This window comes from Sesamum indicum, linkage group LG3 (genome assembly GCF_026168435.1).
Source record: "Sesamum indicum cultivar Baizhima isolate 11 linkage group LG3, ASM2616843v1, whole genome shotgun sequence".
In the NCBI taxonomy this organism is placed as follows: Eukaryota; Viridiplantae; Streptophyta; class Magnoliopsida; order Lamiales; family Pedaliaceae; genus Sesamum; species Sesamum indicum.
Genome location: NC_142659.1, coordinates 21147235 through 21170898, shown reverse-complemented (window position 1 = coordinate 21170898; position 23664 = coordinate 21147235). Strand labels below are relative to the sequence as shown.

The 23664-nt window shown below is 31.8% G+C and overlaps 3 protein-coding genes across 4 annotated transcripts; 1 reads left to right on the top strand and 2 right to left on the bottom strand.

The window, feature by feature from the left end:
• Positions 1-809: 809 nt before the first annotated feature.
• On the bottom strand, positions 810-3128 carry LOC105158302 (chaperone protein dnaJ 8, chloroplastic). 2 transcript variants are annotated; one of them, XM_011075014.3, is made up of 3 exons: positions 2543-3117; positions 2177-2245; positions 810-1255 (listed from the first exon to the last, which is right to left on the bottom strand). In XM_011075014.3, exons 1-3 carry the CDS (start codon positions 2762-2764, stop codon positions 1067-1069), a joined length of 480 nt encoding a protein of 159 aa, XP_011073316.2. In that variant the 5' UTR covers positions 2765-3117; the 3' UTR covers positions 810-1066. The 2 variants fall into 2 exon arrangements, with proteins under 2 accessions (XP_011073316.2, XP_011073317.1); XM_011075015.3 differs by lacking the exon at positions 810-1255 and adding an exon at positions 1349-2003 and having other exon boundaries at positions 2543-3128.
• A 7423-nt stretch (positions 3129-10551) lies between these two features.
• Positions 10552-17572, bottom strand: LOC105158301 (putative protein phosphatase 2C 60). Its single transcript, XM_011075012.3, has 11 exons — positions 17409-17572; positions 16383-16505; positions 15319-15382; positions 14454-14562; positions 13915-14059; positions 12816-12941; positions 12427-12550; positions 12259-12335; positions 11946-11998; positions 11082-11136; positions 10552-11001 (listed from the first exon to the last, which is right to left on the bottom strand). The coding sequence occupies exons 2-11, from the start codon at positions 16497-16499 to the stop codon at positions 10837-10839; spliced, it is 1035 nt and encodes a 344-aa protein (XP_011073314.1). The 5' UTR covers positions 16500-16505; positions 17409-17572; the 3' UTR covers positions 10552-10836.
• Positions 17573-19149: 1577 nt separating this feature from the next.
• LOC105158300 (shikimate O-hydroxycinnamoyltransferase) lies at positions 19150-22329 on the top strand. Its single transcript, XM_011075009.3, has 2 exons — positions 19150-19625; positions 21254-22329. Exons 1-2 carry the CDS (start codon positions 19218-19220, stop codon positions 22145-22147), a joined length of 1302 nt encoding a protein of 433 aa, XP_011073311.1. The 5' UTR covers positions 19150-19217; the 3' UTR covers positions 22148-22329.
• The last annotated feature ends 1335 nt before the right edge of the window (positions 22330-23664 follow it).

The window sequence follows — 23664 nt, the reverse complement described above, 5'->3', positions numbered from 1 at the left end:
ATAATTATATTGGAGGTTATAAATTCGAATACCATCGAATATGTGTATTTGTCACCTAAAATAAAATTCTGCCGATGAAAGCTAGTTTTAATTAAGAAAAGTTGAGGTGTCTTTAACTCTAAGGTCATGAGTTTGAACCCCACCAAGATGTGGGATGTAAGTCTATTTTAATAATAGGTGTTTGATTAAATACATTTATATGGTATTGATGTTTAATATATATTTGACCTAGCTGTAGTGGTTAGATATTTAGTGCTAGTATTGTAATAAACTTGTTCAAAAAAGGATAATAGCTCATTGGCTCTACTTCAAAAAAATAAAATAAAATACAATTGTTAGATTAAATAATTTTAAATTCAAAAGGTTCCTCAAATAATTTTAAATTCAAAAGGTTCCTCCAATCTTAATACGTGTCTTTGATTAAACATTAATCAATTTAATAAATTAAATTCAAAAGATTCTTTGGATCCTAATTTTCCGTGTCATTTATTCAATATTAATAAATTTAATTTCAAAGGATTCCTTGGATCCTAATTTTACGCGTCTTTTATTAAATATAAATAAATTTTAAATTTCTTTTCTAAATCCGTTAAATCTGTATCTTTAATCCGATCTTAAATATGGAAACAAAATTTCCTGTACCAAATTTGATGATGTGAATTCCAAATATTGTAGCACTTGCATTGTTATCTGTAACATTCCCTATACTGTACATTTCTTACAAGATTTGATATGTGTAAGAATTTTCCTTTAAACATCAGACTATGAGATCTCATGATGCTCCAATTTCAGCTGCACTAACAACAATCTCAGGAAATCAGTACACTGGAAACTGATTATTTCATTTCATTTCAATAATAGTTACATACTACAATGGCTACCGATGATGTACGCCCGTATCATCATACCACGATATGTACAGGGAAGGAAAAAGAACGGTAGACGTAATTCTGTACAGACACAACCTCGACCATCCCGACAACTTATGAATGTCGAAGATGTGGGTTTTATGATCGAAACATCATATGAACAGTCGTCGATCGTTTGTATTCATTGTGCAGAAAGGTCAGATGTAAGGGTTGATGTGGGACGAGTAGTCGCGAATTCCAGCTCCTTCCCATCCCATCCATTCCTCCCACATGTCCCAGTCTTGATCGTGCATTCCTCTCATTGGTTCATCCGTTCCCACATCATAATGCTCGTACATCTCCATCTCCGGTGCGCTCTGTTCCCCTCTAAGGTTACTCATCACAAGCTGCACCATATACCACCACCAACATACATCAAATCAAACTGAAGGATCCAAACAAGAATCAAAATTCAACAACTCGGGACCAGTTTAACATAAAGAAACAAGAAGTCCCCTAATGCGTTTTTTGATATGCTTCCAACCATAGTAAATCGATAAAATCAGCCTTTTGGCCCAAAACACGTTGATTGCAAACAAAGAGCTTGCGTAACTCTTAAGCCTCACGGCCTCCTTCTCCATGAGGGTCTTTTTTCAAGAACAAAACCGACTCTAGCCAAATCTACTATTTTGATGTTAATAATCCCTGTTATGCTTTTGATTCTCGTTATCCTCACCAAAACCCCAGATCAAACAAAGCTAACAAAGAGGATGATCATCACCCTATCAACAAAGGTTGCTTGCTTTCATTTTATCTCATAAAACAAAAGCCTAAATCAGCATCATAATTGTGTTGTACTCTTCCTACTTTTTCAACTGATTTCAGGAAAAATTCCAATACAAACCAAATTCGGCAAATCCAAACCAATCACAAAGCAAGTTTATGATTAGTCGCTTTTCCTGTACATCAATCACAGGAGGTGTAGTGTATCACACCCCGTATAATTGATTTTATGTCTAGCCAAATCCGATTTGGAATTTCCACAGGTTTCAGTGAATTAGAATGACTAATCACCAACTTGGTCCCAACTTCAATCAGATGAGAACTAACAGAGCAGCTGGTACTACAAATAGTTCTCATTGCCCTTCTTTGCTTCTACAACATACATACACACATCACATCACTAAAAACTTCAAAAGTTTGCAAGATTATATACAAGAAATCCACCCAATCCAAGATGATAAAAAGGTTAGACATAATTAGCAACATGAAAACTGACTTAACCTAATAGAAAAGTTACAACAGAAGCTGATTATGAAGTTACTTACATCATATGCTTCATTAATTTGGTGAAACTGGACGCCACAATTGCTACCTCTGCAGACATCTGGATGATACTGCAAGAACAGAATTCAAAGCAACAGGTCAATTAACCAGATTTTCAGCTCATCGAGGGCAAATTATGTTTCAAGATTTAACATTTATCAGCACAATCTTTCCAGGAAAATCGAAAACTCAATTCAAAATCAACTCTTGAAGCACAATATGACTGACCATAAAACCATCCCAAAGACTGTACTTTTATACCCAAAAAATAAGGGAGGAAAAAAGACAAATTTTCCATGAGAATTCTTGAAAGAGCAAAATCTTTAGTCCAACAAAATTAGAAAAAACAAAGGATTAAAGAGATATACCTGAAGAGCAAGCTGCCTAAATGCCTTTTTAACCTCAGATTCAGAAGCACCACGCTGAATCCTGAGAGTCTTGTAGGGATCACTCACAGCAGCAGAAGAAACACAAGAAACCCTGAATCCCTTCTTATTATTACCACTACTCCTCACATTTCTTCTTGATGCAGAGTCCTTAAACTGAGTCCAAGAACCAGATGCAGAGCCACAACCCACAGCACAAGCCATTCTCTTACAACAACAGCAAAGCTAAAAATGCCCAAAAAACCTCAAGATTCCAAAATCCCACAATGCAATGAAACCACAGCTACCCCTCAACCGCTTTATATGGGTTTCAATCAACGCGAAAAATCACAGCAGTTCTCAACAGGGTCAACCCTGAAAAACCCTCTCCTTTCTTGAAAAATAACAAATGAAAGCGGACTTGATACGGCAAGAAAATGGTGATGGATGAATGACCTTTATAATAGTGTATGTATATGCCCTCTATAATTGAAACTTGGAATAAACAAATATTAAAGTCAATAGGATTTGTTATGAGGTGACACTTTTGAAAACGCAATAATGGAAAAGATGAAGAAATGTTCAATGAAGGAGTTCTCTCCATTCTTGCATAATATATACATACAAACACATGATGTATGTGATGTCAAGCTGATGTGTGTTAAAGGGTCCTTATCTAAAACACGGATGAAGGGAAGGGTTCGGGTGGGGGGTAGGGGCGGTGACGTGTCTGCTTTCTTTTTTAACGTATTTAGTGGTGTGGATAGGCAATGGGGTCTGAGTGGAGACAGTCTTATCCGTGTCTTGGCCTTTGGTTTTGGTCCGAGTCAGACTGAATAATATGATGAGAGTGTTTTTGATCTCTGTTTGGGGGAATCTATTTTGGGTTTTGGAGGGATATGCTTTATCTTTTCATAATTAGATTTTGGCCCCCAAATATTTATGGTTTTCTCAAATGCCACGTATTTGCAGAAACTAGTGCAGTTTGTAATTTTTTTATTTTGTAGGACTTGATTTTATATTTTTTATATCAACAGTTTTGCAATTCATTTCATCATTTAATATATTAAAATTTAATACACTAATAATTCAAATAAACAAAATATGTTCAGACGAAATGAAGCAACAATAAACTCCTATAAACGTGTGATTTGAACTCACAATATTTTGATTATGAGTCTTTAAATTTACTAATCGACCAATAGCTTATTGATATTTTAAAATAGTTGATTGGAATTGGAATATTTGTGTGAACTAATGCATGCACAATATTATTATATTTCATAACATTTCCTTAAAAAATAATAGTTAATTTTTATATACTTGAAAAGCATTCTTTCAGCGTTTTCAATTTTGTTGGTTTCACTTTTTAATTCTTAAATTATTTCATTTTTAATTTTATTTTTCTCTATCTTATAAACTTCATATCTCTTATTCTCCTCTTCCCCTTTTTCCAATAATTTCTCATAATCTTTTTAACTTTTGTAATAATTTTTATTTTATATAATAAGTATAATTTTTTTTAAAAAAATCAATTTTTAATTTTAAAATTAATTGTTCTTGCATATTTGACTGTGCAACATAAAGGTTGTTTGGCTAAAATTATAAAATTTTCAAAATATATTATAAAATTTTCAAAACTTTATAAGCTCAATAAAATTGTATAGAGTTTTTTTTTTTTTTTAAAATAAAACTCATAAATCTCAAAGTAAGATATTTGAAATCTCATGAATTTTTTTAGAAAAAAAGGTAGGCTCGACCCATATTTTTTCTATAAAATCTTTTAAACTCCATAATTTTAACATTCAATATGCAAAAGTAAGCTCGTAATTTTATTAGTATTTCATTTTTACCCTCATATACTAGCAGTAATATTCTGACACTGTCACTTCTAATTAAATATCCGTTTAAAGATTTTTTTTAATATGAATAATTTAATTTTTTTCCCTCCAAATTTTCCCTTTAAATTTAAATATATCAATCCAAATATAATCCAAAGCATTACATCAGACTATTTGGAATGAATTTGTGTATTTAAATTTAATTTAAAAATAGTAAATATTGTGGAGTACAATCAAAATATTTGCAATTTATCTAATTTAATTGTATAAATTAATATCTAAATATTTCTTTAATATAATTCAATAATTTTAAATTAATCGATATACCACTAAACAAAATTCAACATCATTTATATTTTAAATTAATTAATAAATAAAAGTAAATAAAAAGACGACATATTATTATAAAAAATAAATATAATATTTATATATAAAAAATTCAATAATTATGAGACTTCAATTTCACGGGGTGTTGGATAAGGAAAGTGCAGAGAGCCGCGGATTCCAACTATTGTCCTTGTGTGATCTAGTGGTTCAAGAAGTTTACACACCCTTACAACTGTGGATAAAATAGCTTTCTACCTGCGCCCAACACCTGTCATCCATGCACCCTTGATTTGCTCCTTCATCTAATGGCCCATATTCATTGGCCACAACTATAACATCACTTTTAAATATTATTTAATAAAAAAAATCACATTTAAATATTAATCATGAGATGGTGACTTCGAAACATAAACATATCAAAAGTAGAGAGGTGCAAGTTTGAAGGGTATTTGAGTAAATTCATTAAAAAATAATAAAATTATTATTACAATCAAAGTTTTTAAAAGAAGGAAACAAATTAAAGGGTAAATTTTGATCATAAAAAATTGGTATGATTTTAAAGTTTTCTTTTATTATCGTATAGATAAGTTGTAAAACTTGATGGTGAGAATCTTATAATTTTTATAAATTGATTAATTTAATCAGTTTTAAAAATATAAACTAAATTGAAATTACTAATTTAAATTGATTTTTTGAAAAAAAAGTTAGTAAATACTTAATTTTAATGCAAAACACCCCCCCTTAATTATAAAGGGTGAGAATTTGGAGTTTGGACGCATGCATGGAAGTCTCTTTCTTGGATATAAAGGCAAAGGTGATGGGACATGTCTACTCTACACAAATGTCTTAACAAAATTAAGTCTGGTCGAACTCAATCAATTCCGTCTTAACATTTAGGCTACTTAATTTGTTTAAGACAATAACATAACGCATTATGTCTTTGCTCCTACAAAAACTGCAGTGGAGCGTTAATTGCATTTATATTCTGCGATCTAAAGTTTATTTATGTAAATTGTTTCTATTTTTTATGTAATTATACTCATAACAGTAAAAGAATAAAGATAGTTTGTATAATGATGTTATTTTTTTGAGGTGTATTTGTAATTTTTTAAAAAATAAAAATAATTTGTACAAATAATATTAACGTTTTTAGTGAACGTATATCTAATTTATTAAAAGATATTAGTAATTTGTGTATAAAGATCATTTGATCAAAGAGTGTGGATGTAATTATCCCAACAATAAATGACCCTAACATCAATTGAAATGGCTTTTAGGATAATTCAAAAGTCAGCTATTCGCAGACGACATCTTGCTTAAGTGGGCTGTGGGTTCACAATTAAATAATCTTTTGTTTGAGTTTTATAAATTTAGGTAATTTTTTTTGCTTCTATGGTAATTTATTGTTTCTTTAATTTATTTAAATATAGTATGTAAGTGGGAATTATTGAATTGTTTAATCAAACTTGTTATATTTAAATGTACGGACCTATGATGTAACAAACCATATTTATTAATATAATTGCAGTCGTAATATATTTTTACGTGTATATAATAAAAAAATATTTCAGAATTTAAAATAATAAATGAAAATAAAGTATAGAAATCAAAATATGACTTTTAAAAAAAACAAGAAAGAAAGAAAAAAAAATCAACTTAAGGGCATTATTGACACAACAAAAAATATTGGTGTGCTGGTGTCATAATCGTCCTTTGTGCCAAAAAATGATGAATGACAAATTGGAGAATAAATTTAATTAATAAATTTATTCCGATCAGATTAAATCATATCAAGTGATTGGTCATGATGTACGATGCATACACATAGATGATGATTGATGTCGCTCAAACACATGATAAAGTTCGTAACACTGCACGTCTCTTATGACATTGGTGTCACCCGTAATCTCATTCTTGTTTCTTTTTTCTATTATTCTACTACTATCGCAACACATAATACTTGCGCGCATATGATCATATATATATATGAAAATTTTAAAAATAAAAATAATATATATAAATTAAATCAAAGCAAATGATTGAACATATATGAAAGTGTAAGCTAAATATGATAAATGTATTGGCGACTAAAAGATCCATGGGCTGGACTATTTGAAACAAATAAGTAACTATATTGTGAGAAATATTTAAGTGTGTTATTTGTTTAAAATTTGATGCTGTAGCGCCACATATCGTCAGTTATGTGTGAGATGTGACTTTTATTTTTAGGATTAATTACATTTAGACTCTCTCTAAAAATACGAAATTACCCTTTTTCTTAAATAAGTTTTGAAATTATACTTAAACCTTTTTCAAAAATTTTCATTTACACCTGACTCTCTTTCGTTATAATTTGGATAAAAATATAGTTAACGAAAAAATTATTTAAATTTTTAATTTTACCTTTCATTTAATATTTTTGTATTTATAAAGGGATAAAAGTAATATATATATATATATATATATGGAGTGATGTTAACATCATTACATTTTTTTTCCTTATTAAGTATAAAAATACTACATAAGGATAAGGATATTGAATGAGAGGTAAAGTTAAAAAATTATGAAACTTTTTTGCCAATGTTAGTATTTTTCGTTCAAACTCTAAAAAAATGGAGTAAGGTGTAAATTTTATTTTTATAGTAGCATAGATTTATTGGATTAAATGGAAAAGAAAAAGTTGCTATCACGAATAGACAATGTATTGATTTTCATGAAAGGATATATAATGTCTTTTTGCCCGGTGAGGAAAATAAATGAATCCTCGTGCATTAATTTTGATGAGCAAGAAGATAAGAATATCTTAATTTCTTATTTTATTTGGAAAATAATATTTATTATTTCCCATCCTAAATGCAAAAATAATTGTCGTTTTTCCTTACAAGCCTCCTGTCCTATGGAATTAAAAATATTTCTCAAGTATTTTATTATTTAAAAATGTGATTTAGTAGCACTGACCTTCAGTCTCCACTTTTGAGGGTAATAATGTTAAAAAAATTATATTTTTTATCCAATAGAACAGGAAGTATTGCATTTTTTAGCATATTACTATTTTTTATTGCCATAAGATAAAAAAAAAAAAAAAAAAAAAAACGTGCAAAATATGGTCTCAAAGTCTTAACAAATTTGGTCCCATAAAATTAGTGTATGGGACCACATCCACAATATTTTTTAATTATATGGGACCAAAAATCTTAATCTCATAAAAGTTGTGGGAGCAAAGGGCAATACCGTTGTTGGATAGGGATTAAAAGTTCAATTTTTTGTAATTTAAAGCTGAGATAAACTAGTACGGACGAAAAATAATGCATGCCATATGATTTAATACCTTCAATGAAGTTTTTGGATTCTTGTATAACTTGAATTACTATGAATTCATACGTAATTTTTTCAATTTATAAAATTTTACCAAAAATATGGATATTTACATAATTTTTTAATTTAAGAAGTATAAAAATATGAATATGAATTGTTGTAAATAATGTATGATAGAGATAGCCTGACATGAATATCCATTGAATTTATCTTCAAAATATCATAACTAAACGTTTTACCAAAAGGTACGTCTAAACTAAATTCTGTGCTTGAAATAAAGTGGTCAGTTTGGCCCAACATGAAATTTTGAGAAAATTACAATTTTGATCCCAAAATATAAAGTGTTTGAGATATTAGTCCCATATATTTGTAAATTAACCAACACGAAACCTTTACTTCGAGAAAACGTTGCAGAAATTAATTTCACACTTTAACAAAATGTTGCAAAGTTAGTTTCAAATGTTGCAAATCTTTGATGTGGGAATTAACTTTGGAACATTTTCTTAAAATATGGGACTAATATCGACTATTTTAAAACATATGTCATTAATATATGAAAGCACCCTATATTTTGGGACGAAAATTGTAATTTTCTCTAAAATTTTAAATGAAAATCGATGAATATAATGTTTTTGTGTGACTTTGTACTAACTAATAAAAGTAGTTGAAACTTGAAAGTGATGTCTAATTATTGCGTGAACATTAATGTATAGTAGATTAGCTTAACATTGTGCCAAATCCTAAGCTTGGAAATTTCCTTTGACTTGAAAAAGTAAGCTCTTTCAAACATAGAAATGTCATAAGACTTTTGAATTAGCATATTACAACTGCTTTACTAAATTTTGATATAATTACGAGTACTCTCTAGTTTCCTGCAAAATTATCAATACTCCTTTATTTTAACAGTTGTTTAACAATTAGTAGAATCCATTAATCCACATAAAATTTTCATTCATTTTTTATAAATTAACCAAAATACCCTTATAAACTATGAATTTATAATTTTAAATTATTTTTTAGAGACTAAGTGAATAATTAATTTTTTTCACAATTTTTAAATTTTTTCCTATCCACCTTGTCCGGTTTTCTTTTTTCTAAGAAAAAATACGACAAGAACAAAATTAACAATCTCATACCTCCATCAAATAATTACACAATTTCATCAAACATTACAAAAATATTTATAATTTTTCAAACAATAAGAGAAAATTCATAATTATATCAAATGTGAAGAGGAGTCGTTGCAATTTATCTTTTGAATTAAGAAATGTGCCATTCAAACTAATTCCTCCAACCACACATAAATGAACCTATAGACTCCTTAATTGATAATTAAGTCTTAATTGTGTTCAAACAGATAGGTCGAGAAAACTGAAAATATTCTAAGCCTTCCGTCCATCTTAAGATGATAACAGTACAGGATATGTGCAAAAGCCACAAGTCTTCCATTCATCTCATAAAATCTAGAAGCATGCAGTATCATTCCCTTTTAACCTGTTCAATTGTGCAGATATTTGGGACGTTTCTAATAACAAAAAAAAACAATAAATGTGGAGGGCGATATTTCAATTGAAGACTGAAAATGAAAGCAAAAGCGATGGGTGCAGAATGAGACAAACTGGGGTTAGATTCTGGAAACAAGGATATTTTCTTCTGAAAAACCTGCTTTCATAAATTATTATTTATATGGATTTATATAAAATAAGGAGGATGATAATAATCACAAAGGAAAGATAGGGAAACTGTGAAGTAGGAAGACAGAGCACTCATTTTCAGAGTAAAGTTAAATTAGAGCATAGAGCATACAAAGGAACAATTTCATTCATGATAAAGACTTAATCTATCCTTTCTATTATATATAAATATCTCAAATTTCACAAATAAATGCCTAAGTCATATAAATTCATATGCTCGTTTCTACTCATCATTTCACGTCTCAGGACATGTTTACTTACGGGTAGCTAATGCAATGAGAATTCCAGTAATTTGTCATCAGTAATGCACATTGAAAACTGTTTCAGCTATGAAAACGAACATTAATGTGCATCAAATCAACGGTAAAAGTAATAAGAAGTTAACCTCTCCAGAGGGAAATGAAATATCAAGGTGGAACACATGTATAATTCTCTACCGATGGAGGAGATAAATGCTCATTCAACAGTCAAAACATAAAAGTGAAAGGTTCCATATTAGACAAAGTCAGTCTTTCACATTGATATACTTTTTTTCTCAAAATTAGAAAAGTACACGCGAGGCAAATAAAACATCATTGGGGGCCACTTGGAATTCATGTCAGATTCACTGAACCTTTGCAACTAGCATAATTCAATTCATGATTTGTACATATCGAGCCAATTTCCGTAATGCAACAGTCAGAATTTCATAGCTCCGAACGCAATATATAAAATGCCACCATTAGCATATGGTAATATCTGCTGAAGAAATGAAGCAAGACCAGCCATTCCAAAAGATATCTGGATTTATGGAAATGATTTAAACATTGTCTATTAGAAGCTAAAATATCATCAGTTCCCACCAGGAAGCACAACTCATCTATTATTCTTCAACGTGGTAATGGAGTTCTTATTCCAGCATTACATGTCAAATTTCCTAGTGAAATTAACTCATCCAAAAAAATTAAAAAAGAAAAAAAACTCCTCTTTGGGGCTGAAGCTGCTCTTAGAGAGAACATATATTTACAAAAAGCTGTCACATTGAAAAATGTAACAAGGGCGACGACTAGTACCTGGAATCTGAAAATGTTCTACCGTAAAGTAAGATTGCAGGAGCTCTAGAATTTTGGTAAGATTTCCATTACTTTGCTGAGGGCCCAGGCTGCTGTTTGGAGGATGGTTTTTGGTCCATGGATTTCTTGAATTGCACCAAAATCATTGTCATGTTATCACAGCCCTCCTGCCCAGATGATGGTGCCAAACACCTATCAAGTACTCTTTCACACACTGCAGACAGCTTCTTTTCCTGCATAGTTTTGACAGTTCTTAGCTTTATTTTGATGAGAGATAGTCGAAACAGTCCAACGAGACATAGCAGAAACTTACAGTTTTTAACTGTTCCTTTACAAAGTCAACAGCTTGTTGACTTGACAGGCAATCCCTAGCAAAAGAAAACATAAAGAACAGGTATAATACCTTAAGGCAATAAGTATCTACTGTTGCAAAGAAGCAGAATTTTACAACAGTTAAGAACAGAAAAATGCTTGTAAGAATTAGTTGCTAAGAACAACATATATGTGTGACGCACAAAGCATTAATTTCTGCAGAGTGGATTAGATACGAATGAAAGATTTTGAAATCATATAAACCATGAAGTTTGCCATACTCCATTACCAAACACTTAGGACGGTAAGATTTTTCATCAACTTGTTCGCATGAAAAATTATATCCTATATCTAATGATAAGGAGATCCCTCTCATTGTAAATGTGATAATAAAAGAAAAGGAAAAGGTATGAGCAGTTTCTTTCTCAAAAATGTAAATTATGCTGACATGTTAGTTTTATCTGTAAATTCACAAGATCACCAGATAGAACTGATATAAAGAAGAGTGTAGTTCTCACTAGAAATCAGTATATCATCACACATAATGCGGCGTAAATTTAAGAGCATCCCTCCCTTCCTCAGGTCTGTATTTAGCAAGTACCAATAACATGTTAAGATGATTGCTGAAATCGAAAACGAGGCTCCAAAAGGTCCAACATACAAAACGTCAAATTAGCATCACCAGATGAAGCACTTGCCCACATGCCTTTGGTAAAATGCCATAATTTGGATACTTTTTTCTACTCGATTAGAAAACTCTACAACACAAACCCAAAAATTCTAGTGAAGAAAATCCTAAAATCGATCAGATATTTCTGTATCACAAAAAATACAATATAAAATATATTGGACTGCAAAAACTTACCATATCCCATCACAGGCTACTATAAGAAAATCATCATCTTCAGTAAGCTCAACCTAGTGAGGGAGAACCAACAAAGAGAAAATTTGTTATCCTGACTGAAATAAGTGCTCAGAAAAACCATGCAAGGGACATAAGTTATAACATGGCTTCTTCTCTGAGACTCTGACAGTTTCCAGCCAATCACATTGAGATCTTGTGGAACCAGTTTGTACAACAGCAAAGTATAGTACTAAAACTTGGAACTCAATTTGTTGCAACAAAAATTGAGAGGGACACAGTGAAATCTAAATTAAAAAGTAAAGCTTCCACATACAGTGACTATATCAGGGTTTGCTGTCACAATTTGCTTTTCAGCAGGCAACGATTTATTTTGCTTCATTTCCATATCACCTGAAAAGATTTGAAACAATCACTCCTGAACAAAATAATGCAGCAATCTGCCACACACATTGAAATGGATTAAACCTGGGTGAAGAAGTACCTATTGCCCTTGCCAAGTTCAGGCTCCCATTGACCCGTCCATATTGTATATATCCACCAGCTTCTAGTATCCTTTTTTTCTCAGCAGCAAGTTCAGGCTTGTGATCCTTGGACAAATCATGTGCCTGCATGAAAAGTATGGTCTTGAAAATTCTTGTGCACATTCTACAGAGACAGGATCCTACATATTATCTAAAAATTTCCAAATCCTTAACTGTCAGCTTCCTATGAACAAGAAAAATATCGAAAATGTTTTACATTAATTAATAAAAGTTCGACTAGTCACCCAAGTAGTTTCTGCTCTCAAATTAAATCCTACATGAGGGCTAACACATCCAGAATATCAAAAATTAAAATGACACTCCTTAGATAAGTTAAAAGGAAATTCACCTTTCCCTTCCGACATATTACACACCGAGAGTCACCAGCATTTGCAACAAGCAGTTGATTATTTCTGATAATTGCAACACAAGCAGTGGTTCCAGAACTGGGGCCCTTGTAACCAGAGTTAATTCCCTGCATTTTAGAAGATATGTGACAAACTTTGGATGCTATATACTCTTTAAAGAAAATCCCAAACATCTAACAGTCATGAATCCTATGGTTCATATGAGCGTAACATGCAGTCTAGTTGCTATAGAAAAGCATGGGTGTGCACACAAATTTGGGGCAATAAGGGAGAAAATGAGTGAAATAAGAAATCTTTGAAAATTGAAATCCACAATTATCCAATTTTGAACAAGCAAAAGCTGAACAAGCGTATCATCTAACCCACAACAGAACATAAACAAACTGACATATTATGAGTCATTACATCAAAACTTACAATAGCACAATTGGATCATTGAATTTGGCTACTCCCAAAAAGGATTGCAATATCATTTACTTAACTTTTGTAACTCCGTTGAATGCTTTTTAATAGCAAATAACCAGTGTTCATATTGGTAATCCTGCACTACAAAAAGATTAATTTCCTTGCAGGTTATTCATTTGTGAGAACATATCAAACCTAAAATCTTCTCTAGTTCTTAAGAAAATGGAAAACATCCGTATAGTATATATACATATATATCCCTATATATACACATATATCAGTATATATACTTACAACATCCATACTGCACTTTTCACCTGGAACAATTATTCCCAAATCTCACTCAAGAGTTGCTCTAGAAGTGGACATTTTCTCAACCTTTGACATAGCTTAAATGAGTTTAGATACCAAAATTGCTATTCTATGGGTTGTACTTCAAAGTGCACACATATTGTTAGTTCAATGCATTTCTGACAATTTTCGTTTTGTTTCTGCTTGATTTCATGTTCACTAAAATATTATTTGCAGGAATCAGAGATGTATTCTTATTCACAGTTCTGGGTAGACACAGGTCATGCGACTGAACATTTCCACACTGTACTGCTGTATCCAGTATAAATTTCTCATGTTAGTTGACGAATGCAAGTTGGGACAAATAAAGCAGAGAGCAAATACCTCCTCAGAAGGCCAGTGGTTTGTCTGGCCATTCTGGTCATCACTCTCAGGTAAGTTTTGCCCATTACTACTAGAATGGTCTGCTGCGGCCTTCAATAATGCTAACTCTTTTTGCCCAGTCTTTCCGCACATCATTTCATCCATTCTGCACCAGAAAAGAATATAACATTAGAAAGAATTTTAAGCGCACTCATTGAGATGCAAACTAGAAATTGACAAATTATTTTTAATCACCCCCCAGAAGACAATGCAGGCTGGACAGCTCTGCTTGATACAAAATAAAAGATTAGTTTCTTTCTGTACTTATAGATGACATATTGCACCATGTCTTGTCAATGTCACTGTTCTGTGCGAGATACAAAGCATTTAAAACATTGAAGAAAAATAGCTAGATTCTTGTTAAGAACTTACTTATATTCCAGTTACACTGGCCGATAACAAAGCCACAATCAGGCTAGAGGATCCCAGGCAGACAAGAAATATATTTGCAGGTAAACATCCTTAAGTATAAATCGCCAAATAAAAAGAACAAAAGTAACCTGAGAAAAGCCTTTCTAACAGAAGTTCCCAGATCGCCTGCTGCATAAGCTTCATGCTGCAGCACCTGATGATGGAGAAACTTGGCACAAAATCTGGAAACCTCTTTCCCTGCAAATTGGAACGACCATCAGGTTGTTGAATAATAAATGCAACAAAGCATGAAAAGAGCACCAAAAATCAAGAATCTCGAGTGACAAATAATTATTTCTTTTATTGACCTCATACTCCATATTATTTTCATAGCCAAGACAGAGAAAATAATATCTAAACATTTACTTCAGAAAAATTAAAACCCTACTTACTGCATACTCCAGATATCGTTTATAGCCAACATTATGGAAATAATATCTAAATGTTTACTTAAGAACAATCAAAACCCGAGTATTCTACAATACCAATAGCAGTAATTGTTGCAGTATCTGTTCCTCTTTTGATTGAAAAATAATGCAAGCCATCTCATATCCATCTTTGTTCCCTCAGGATCTCACATGCTCTTATCAGAAGAATAAGAAATTCTAAGAGAGTGCCCTTGCCGGTCCAACATCATATGCATAAAAACTTGAATTTTGTTAGTTTTCTCAATTCTTGTAGCAGGACACCTCCCTAATCAGTCGAAACTCATACGTGGAGGCAAATATTACACATCAACCTTGGGCCTCTTATTACATTTTTCTTTTATACATGAACTGATTACCAATCGTAGAGGTTAATTCAGAAGCCAATAGAAAAGCCAATCACCGAGGATACTCAGATGTAAATGTATGAGACTGATACTGTCAGAGAGAGATAGGGGGAGTGAGAGCAAGAGAGAGCAAGAGAACAAAAATCTCGTTGAGATTGGAAATTTATCAGATTCGTATTTACCCCCATGGCCATCATAAACTCCAAAGAAAGAGGTGAGACCATCCAAATTAGTGAAAGCAGCATGCTGTAGAATAACTCGAGTCACGATAGCAAAAAGTAAATAATATAGAATAAATTGAGATAAAAGTTTACAAAATAAAAATTGAATGAATCTACCTTCCTAATAACCAGAAACTATTCTGCCTTTCTCATGAATGATTAATATTGTGATAGAAGTGTTGGCAACTGATAGCGCCAATAGAGTAAGTTAATAGCAGATATATCCAATGTGCATCTTCTAAAATGATAAACAATCTGTGGTCACGTCTCCTTTCCTCTATGTTCAATATGGGGGATCCAGATACACTCGAAGATTCAATAGAACAACATGGAATAATATATCAATCACCAAAAGAGTAAACACAAAAGCCTATGATATTCTCATCTACATGGTCGGCATTAAATCACCATCTTATCCATTTATCTTAGACAATAACACTTCTTCAAATATTTGAATGTATGATAATGGAATTAAACAATTTCAGCACATCGGTCAACATCCATTTTTCGTCAGTTGTTGAACTTCAGTGCTTATCTTTAACTGTCCATTTCCACTTACAGTGGACCATCATGTCAAACTTTTTAATGGTCAAATTGGCATCTGACATTTTGTTGAATATCAAGTTGTTTCCATTTCAAGATGAAAGACAAAAAAGAAAACGAGAAGGATTGTTCCATGGTTCAGTACAACAAAACAGCATCTTGTCAAAATACATATAGAATATCTGGCCTGTGAATAAAAGATCAATCTTGTCATTGGTAAGTGTATCAGAATCTAACTAACATGTCATCGCCTCTATATGTTTAGGAAGATATATGAATGCTAGCCATAAGAAGATCCATACATACAAAGTACATAAATAAGTAGTTCCAGAATATGACTGAAACAGAAAAAATAACATAAAAGCAAATAAGGTACCTATGCTGGAAGTCCAACAAAGTACATCATTTCTGTGGGAGAAATTGTTAAGAGTGAAATAACAAAAGACATGGTTCCAAAATGCTTAAATATAAAAATCATTTACAGCATCTTCCATTGTTGCTCGCCACCCCTGCATGGATGACAAGCCATATCTGAGCCTGTCGTTCTCACCATCCTCTGAGGCCTTTTCAGTCTTGGGAGTGCTTAAGTATACCCCCATTTTAAGCTGCAAGAGAGTTGTCCATGTTCACATCATGAGCAAAACAAAGCAAAATAAGTATGTTCTCGTGCATATACAGACCCAGATATAACTGATTATCTCAGAGAAAATTGACAAGCGCTCGGGATATTATATGAAGAAATTGTATAAGTTTGAATTTCTTTTTCAAAGCCAAACCACAAAAATATAGTACGTGTCTCTCATTTATAAATTTCATAATTATTTCAGTAATTAAAAGCTATTGGAAGAACTTTTAATAACATTAGGGAATGTAATTCAGAACAAAGAGGTCAAAGAAAGAAATTGAATATTTTGCGTTCATATTATGAACCCACAACTGCACATAATATATAAATTCCCAAATACATACCATCATATAAGCATATACATAGGATAGGAGGACATAGATTTCTTAATTTTCCCATCAGATTATACATATATAAGATATAAATTCAATAATTCATGAAAAGTTGCCCAAAAACTTCATGAGAACAATACTGCAAGATTTTCTAGCATGATTTCACCTAATTCACATGCATATGCATATAAATATATACTGATATATATATAACGTAATACAGCATATTAGAACAAACAAATACATAGATAAACACAGAGGCACACCCACACAGACATATATGTGTACATGTATTGCGCTTCCACACCAGATAGAATTCCACTGTTCCATAAGAACTGAAATATTTGAGACAGGAAACTAAAATACAAAATGCGAAACAAATAAATCAAGAAAAATAGAAACTGATCGCCAACTTAAATCAGGAACGAACAAGGAACGATTAGTATTACAACAAAAAGAATTAAGAAAAGATTAGCAAATAATTGCAGGATTCAATTTTCCATTAATTCGGGATGCATTAGAAAGTGTTGCAGGGTTTTACATACACTCACCTCCGCGATAAAAAAATGAACACAGAGTAGAAATTTCTGCAATCAGTGCGAGTGATGATCGATGTCTGTGATTTTGCTGACAGCTGTATTGTGTATATGGTTTGTTGAAGCATGGAGTGCCAGATTGCTTGCGATCTATGCTTTAATGCGACTTAAGATGAAATTGGAGAAAACTGGACAGCACAGCTTCGGGGTTGAAATTATGGGTCACAAATTAAGCCCAACAAAACATGGGCCAATTGTTACACATTTGCGGAAAAATCGCATTTTATGTTTCATATGTTTATAAATTAATCGAATTTGTTATGATTTTTTTCACATTATATTTTATAAATTAATATTTTTTATTTTTAATTCCTACATAACTTTTTTATCTAATAATTAATAAAGAAATCACGATTAATGCGGACCCATCAACACTGGATTTCCATTCATAATCTGCCACATCTTCCCCAAAACTGAAAGCCCTAATATGAATCTCACCAAATCAAGCCTATTTGATGTGGAGTGGATGAAGAATGCCATTGATTTTGGGAAAAAAAATTATATTTATTTTTTATTGAATTATTGCTAATTTTGTTGCAGGTCAAATAAATATCTTTATAATTAAATTATTTTTATACGTCTATGAGTTAATACATGAGTGGGGTATATCTTCGTTGTTGTAAGAGTAGTTTAGTCGAAAAAAAATATTTAACCTTCAATAAGTTAATTATAAGTCAATTTAAAGTAAATATCAATTAACCTTACAATAATATGATAGTACTATGGACAGATACATCTACATCAAGTTATCAATATTATACTAAGGTATCATTTTTATTTACAGTTTTTATACGTTACATAATTCATTGGTTAGAAAATATTCTTATTATGTACTACACATGGTGGGAGTTGGAAGTCCACTAAGGGAAATTCGAGGGTAGTTTGATCCAAAGATTCTTGGGACTTGAGAAAAATTATATTTGATTTACCTTGTCTTAAAATAGTCGTGGGTATTTATAAAATTAAATGTCCATACTTATAAGAACTCACTGGGCAATTATCTCGAACTTTAAAAAAGAAGTTAATTTAGTCAGTACACATTGATATGTCAACATCATGTCTTGTACGAAATTGACATGAATTGTGGTGCACATTTTTCAAACCCACCACCTGCCCAGTACTGTTCCTTATTGTCAATGGCCTATCGCGCATTATTGAGTGTCTGTATTTATAATATATGGAGAAAGAGAAATCTTAGACGTTTCAAGTTTATTGAGCGAAACTCGAATATTGTAGCTAGTTTAATTGTGGAGGATGTTATACAGTGTATACTTAGCATTATCTTAACTAGCTCTGCTAGTACACATGCACTTTATATATTGTGGCGTATCACTTGACCTGTCGAGGGAAACAGTACCTGATTTATGATTGTTGTACTATATCTTTTCCTATTTATAAAAAATTACATTTACCAAAAAAAAAAATTTGTATTGAATTAACATTTTTTTCTTTTTTAGAAATTGAATTAAATATGTATTTTTTTATATTATTATTTTCAATTATAAAATAAATTAAAAATGAATCAAAGAATTTTTTTTGGTGTTGAATAAAATAACACCCAAATATGTTTTTATATAGATAAGCTCATGCTTAATTTTTTCTTTAAAATTGGATTCACCGATTATTTTGACAATCAACCTAACAAAAACAGCCAAACAAATGAAAATTAAAAATTTTGACAATCAATATAAAACGCCTCTTATCCGCTACTCTCCTCTACCGCTTGCTTCCCAATACATTTTGACGCTCCCGTCCAGCGGCTCCATGAAAATCTACGTGAAGGAGTCGGCGTTGGTGCTCCCCGCCGCGGTGACGCCGTGTGTCACCCTTTGGAACTCTAACGTCGACTTGGTGGTGTGCAACATCCACATCCCCACCGTGTACTTTTATGGCCCTACGGGGGCGGTCAACTTCTTCGATCCGGCGGTGCTCAAGGCAGCGCTCGGACGCGCACTGGTGCCGTTCTACCCCGTGGCGGGGAGGCTGAAGAGGGACAAAGATGGTCGCATCGAGATCGATTGCAATGCCGAGGGTGTGCTCTTTGTGGAGGCAGAGTCCGACGCCGTGGTCGATGATTTCGGTGACTTTGCTCCGACGTTGGAGCTACGCCGTCTCATTCCGCCGGTGGATTACAGCCAGGGAATCTCAACTTTCCCACTTGTGGTGTTACAGGTCCGTTCTTGTTGTGGAGTTTCTTCATGAGAGTTAATGGTTAATGAAATATGCCGCATGCTAACTTAATACCAGCAAAATTCTTATTATAATTGGAAAGTTCTAACTGACATCAATTTTGATTAAGTTTGATTGTTATATGATTAAGGAGAAGGGATGAATCACATAATAAGTAAATAACATTAGCTAATGTACGATAGGTTGCTTCGATCTCATTTGATTTGAATAAAAAATTTTATTTTTTTATTAAATTAAATCAATCACACAATAAGAGTTTAAATATATTTTTAGTTTCATAATTTTGAGAATTTGGTGTATCATTTATTTTTTTAGGATTAAAAAATAATTATGTAATTTTTTGACATTTTGCGATTTTGGTCCTTTCAACGGGTATTTTACAAAAGTCGGATAACATGGCACATAATTTATTTTAATAATTTTTGTAAAATTCGACAACAAAAAAATCAAAATTACGAAATGTTAAAAGGTTACATGACGTTTTTGCAACTCTTATAAAGATATGGGATAAAAATGCCAAAATTGAGAGGGACACATGATTTATCCCGAAAGTTTTTGTAAGATCGGGTAACCAAAGAATCAAAATTGCAATATATCAAAAAGTTATAGGACTATTTTTCAATCCTAATAAAAATAAAGAATAAAAATACCAAAGAGCCAGAATTATAGGACCAAAAATATTTAAGCGCAATAAGTATAGTATATTATGCTTGTATTGACAATTGTACAGTAATCACATGAAAAATATATTATACAATAAAGTAATTGATTCAAATTTGACAGCTTGGATTTGTCCGTTAATACTATACAATTTCTTATTTCTTTTTGGTTCATGTGTATGTGTCCCAATGAATTTTTTATGCCTATGTTCTTTTTATATTTAAGTCATTAGTATTACTCTTAAGGTGGAGTTTGGGTGAGTTTATAAGTCTTTTAAAATATTTTATTAAATGTCTTAAAACTTATAAGATTTTGAAAAATATTTGATAAAATTGATCGAAAATGAAAAAAGTAAATAAATTCCTAACATATTGACAAGTTGCTTAAATTTTGTTCCTATATATTAATCATAATAAAAACTTCATTTTTAACATCTTATGATGTCTATATATAAAGAGTATGTGTTTCTAATTATTATTTATTATTTTTTACAGATTTTTTTAGTATAAAGTCATTTTAAATTGTTGTTCTCAAATTATTCTCTTAAATTCAAATTCTTCGGTAATAACTGTCAAAAATAAAAAATAAAATAAAAATGAAAATAAAGAGGATTAAAGCTTCATCTGGAAAGGTTTAAGCTGATTGTCATTCGTTGTTGTAGCGCTTGCGATCTAAGCGTCAAAAGCAAAGAAATTTATCAAATTCAAGGCCAAGTGTCCCAATTGGAGGCGTTGGCAACAAAAATGCGTTGCTTTCATGATATGATTATGTATTTGTTAGGGACGATCAAGTGACTTAATGATAATATTTTATTTTCATCAACTTATAAAAGGTATATAGGTCATCGGCTCGAGTATTAAAAGGAAGATGATACGTATAAATGCTCAACAAGTCCTATTCCATTTAACCCATACAACCAAGATATATGGCTTTTTGTTGCTACTCTGCAGGTAACACGTTTTAAATGCGGCGGAGTTTCCTTAGGTGTCGGAATACATCACATAGTAGCAGATGGACTTTCCGCCCTCCACTTCATCAACACATGGTCGGACATGGCTCGTGGCCTCGACATCACTATACCTCCTTTCATCGATCGGACCCTGCTTCGTGCACGTGATCCACCGCAGCCCAAATTTGAGCACATTGAGTACCAGCCTCCTCCAACCATGGCAATACACGATTCTCAAAAAATCAATGCGGCTCCTCGAACAGTGGTTGCCATCTTAAAGCTAACTCGTGGTCAGCTTAATACCCTTAAGGCCAAGTCTAAGGAGGACGGTAACACAGTCACTTACAGCTCGTACGAGATACTGGCAGCGCACATTTGGGTATGCGCATGCAGAGCTCGTGGGCTAGTTGATGAACAGAAAACAAAGCTGTTTATTGCTACTAATGGGCGGTCCAGGCTCCGGCCCCCTCTCCCACCGGGCTACTTCGGCAACGTGATCTTCACGACTACACCTGTTGGCGTTTCTGGTGAGCTCCAATCGAAGCCCATTTCGTACACTGCTGGCAAGATTCACGATGTGCTGGTGCGGATGGACGACGAGTACTTGAGGTCGGCTCTTGATTACTTGGAGGTGCAGCCGGATCTTATGGCCCTTGTTCGTGGTGCGAACACGTTTAATTGCCCGAATCTTGCGATAACTAGTTGGGTTGGACTGCCTATCCATGATGCGGATTTTGGGTGGGGCAGGCCGGTGTTTATGGGGCCGGGGAGTATTCTGTATGAAGGTTTGTGTGTTGTGTTGCCTAGTCCGACTAACGATGGGAGCCTATCTGTTGCAGTCTCATTGCAAGAGGAACCTATGAAGGTTTTTGAGAAGCTGTTCTATGACATTTGAAGTGTGTTTATTTGCTGAAGTTCGGCGGTTAATAACTTGTTCAAAATATTTTATATTTATATAATATTTTGTTGGACAACTTCAGTTCTGGTCTGTCCCGGGTGCGACCTAACCCGAAAAAAAAAACTCAAACTCTTATCTTGTAAAAGGGTATTTTACATATGGAGAGGACATTGTGGTCATTTTCAGCATCTTTGCTAATATATCCCGATCAATATGAAACATAAATCATACTTAATATATAAAAAAAAAAAGCTTGTATTTCGAATTTTCATTGTGAATGCAATCATTTTCTTAAGAACAGACCAGGGGTAGGAAGGGGAACATGGCTTTTATCAATTAAAAAGGCAAAAGAAATAAATTGAGTTTAAGGATCAAAATTGATAACATTTAAAAATAGATTACAAAAATTACTATATTCAAAGTTAAAGGACTAAAATTACAAACTTTTTACATATGTAGGGCCAAAATTACAATTAGCCAGCCAAATATTATGAAAAAATAATAAAAATCAAATAAATATTAAATTGAAGTTTTTTTTTTGCCTATTTTCATTTTCGTTTTTGCTTACGTTTCTTTCCATTCAATGAGAAGAAAGAAGAAGTAAAAGGGAAAGAATGTTTGTTTTTTTTTATTTAACATATTAGGTATGTTAGATGAAAAGAAATTAAATTAAATTATAATAGAAAAATAAATTAAAAAGTAAAAATAATTTCTATAGTTTTACTAATAAAGCATTTCTCTTCCTTTTTGTACCAGAAAAGTAAATAATTTAAGTAAAACAACTTTATGTGAGTGTTTGTGAAAGCTTCTGCTTTTAGAAAAATATTAAATATGTGAAATCATATATTTTATTAATGTTAAATTATTCAAATTATTTGAAACTCTCATATTAATTTTAGCTGTGTAACTTTAAATTAATATTATTATAACGAGGGCAACCTAGTTTAAAAGAAGTTGAATTTATTTACGCCATGTTTGTTTTCATTTTCAAATTATTTTAAAAACGAGTCAAAACGTACCCAATGTCTGCCATAATTCAAATACACCTTATCTAAGTGTTTTTAACTGTTTTAGCATAAATACATATAAAAAAAATATGATTTGACAATAAATAGTAATTTTTATCTTCCAAAACTCAATATTAATTATACAATACTTATTTTAAAAAATTATCTCCAGAAATAAATTCAAACATACATATTATCTCTAACACACAATTATTTATTTTCGTTTTTCTCTATTTATCTCCACAAAACAAAACAAAACACACAAAAGACGAATCCAAACACTATGTTTTTTTTTTTTCTACTTAAAAGTACTTCTCTTATCAGTTTCAAAAATAAAAATTAACAACTCAAACACATTAACAGTATTTTTCTAAAATTAAAAATTGAAAAATACTTTTGAAAAACTATAGCAAACACTCTCTAAATTATGGAGAAAAATTTAAAAAAACAAAATTAGTTGTCATTTCCTTACAAAGTTAGTGCAGTGAGTACAGATTGATATGTCAA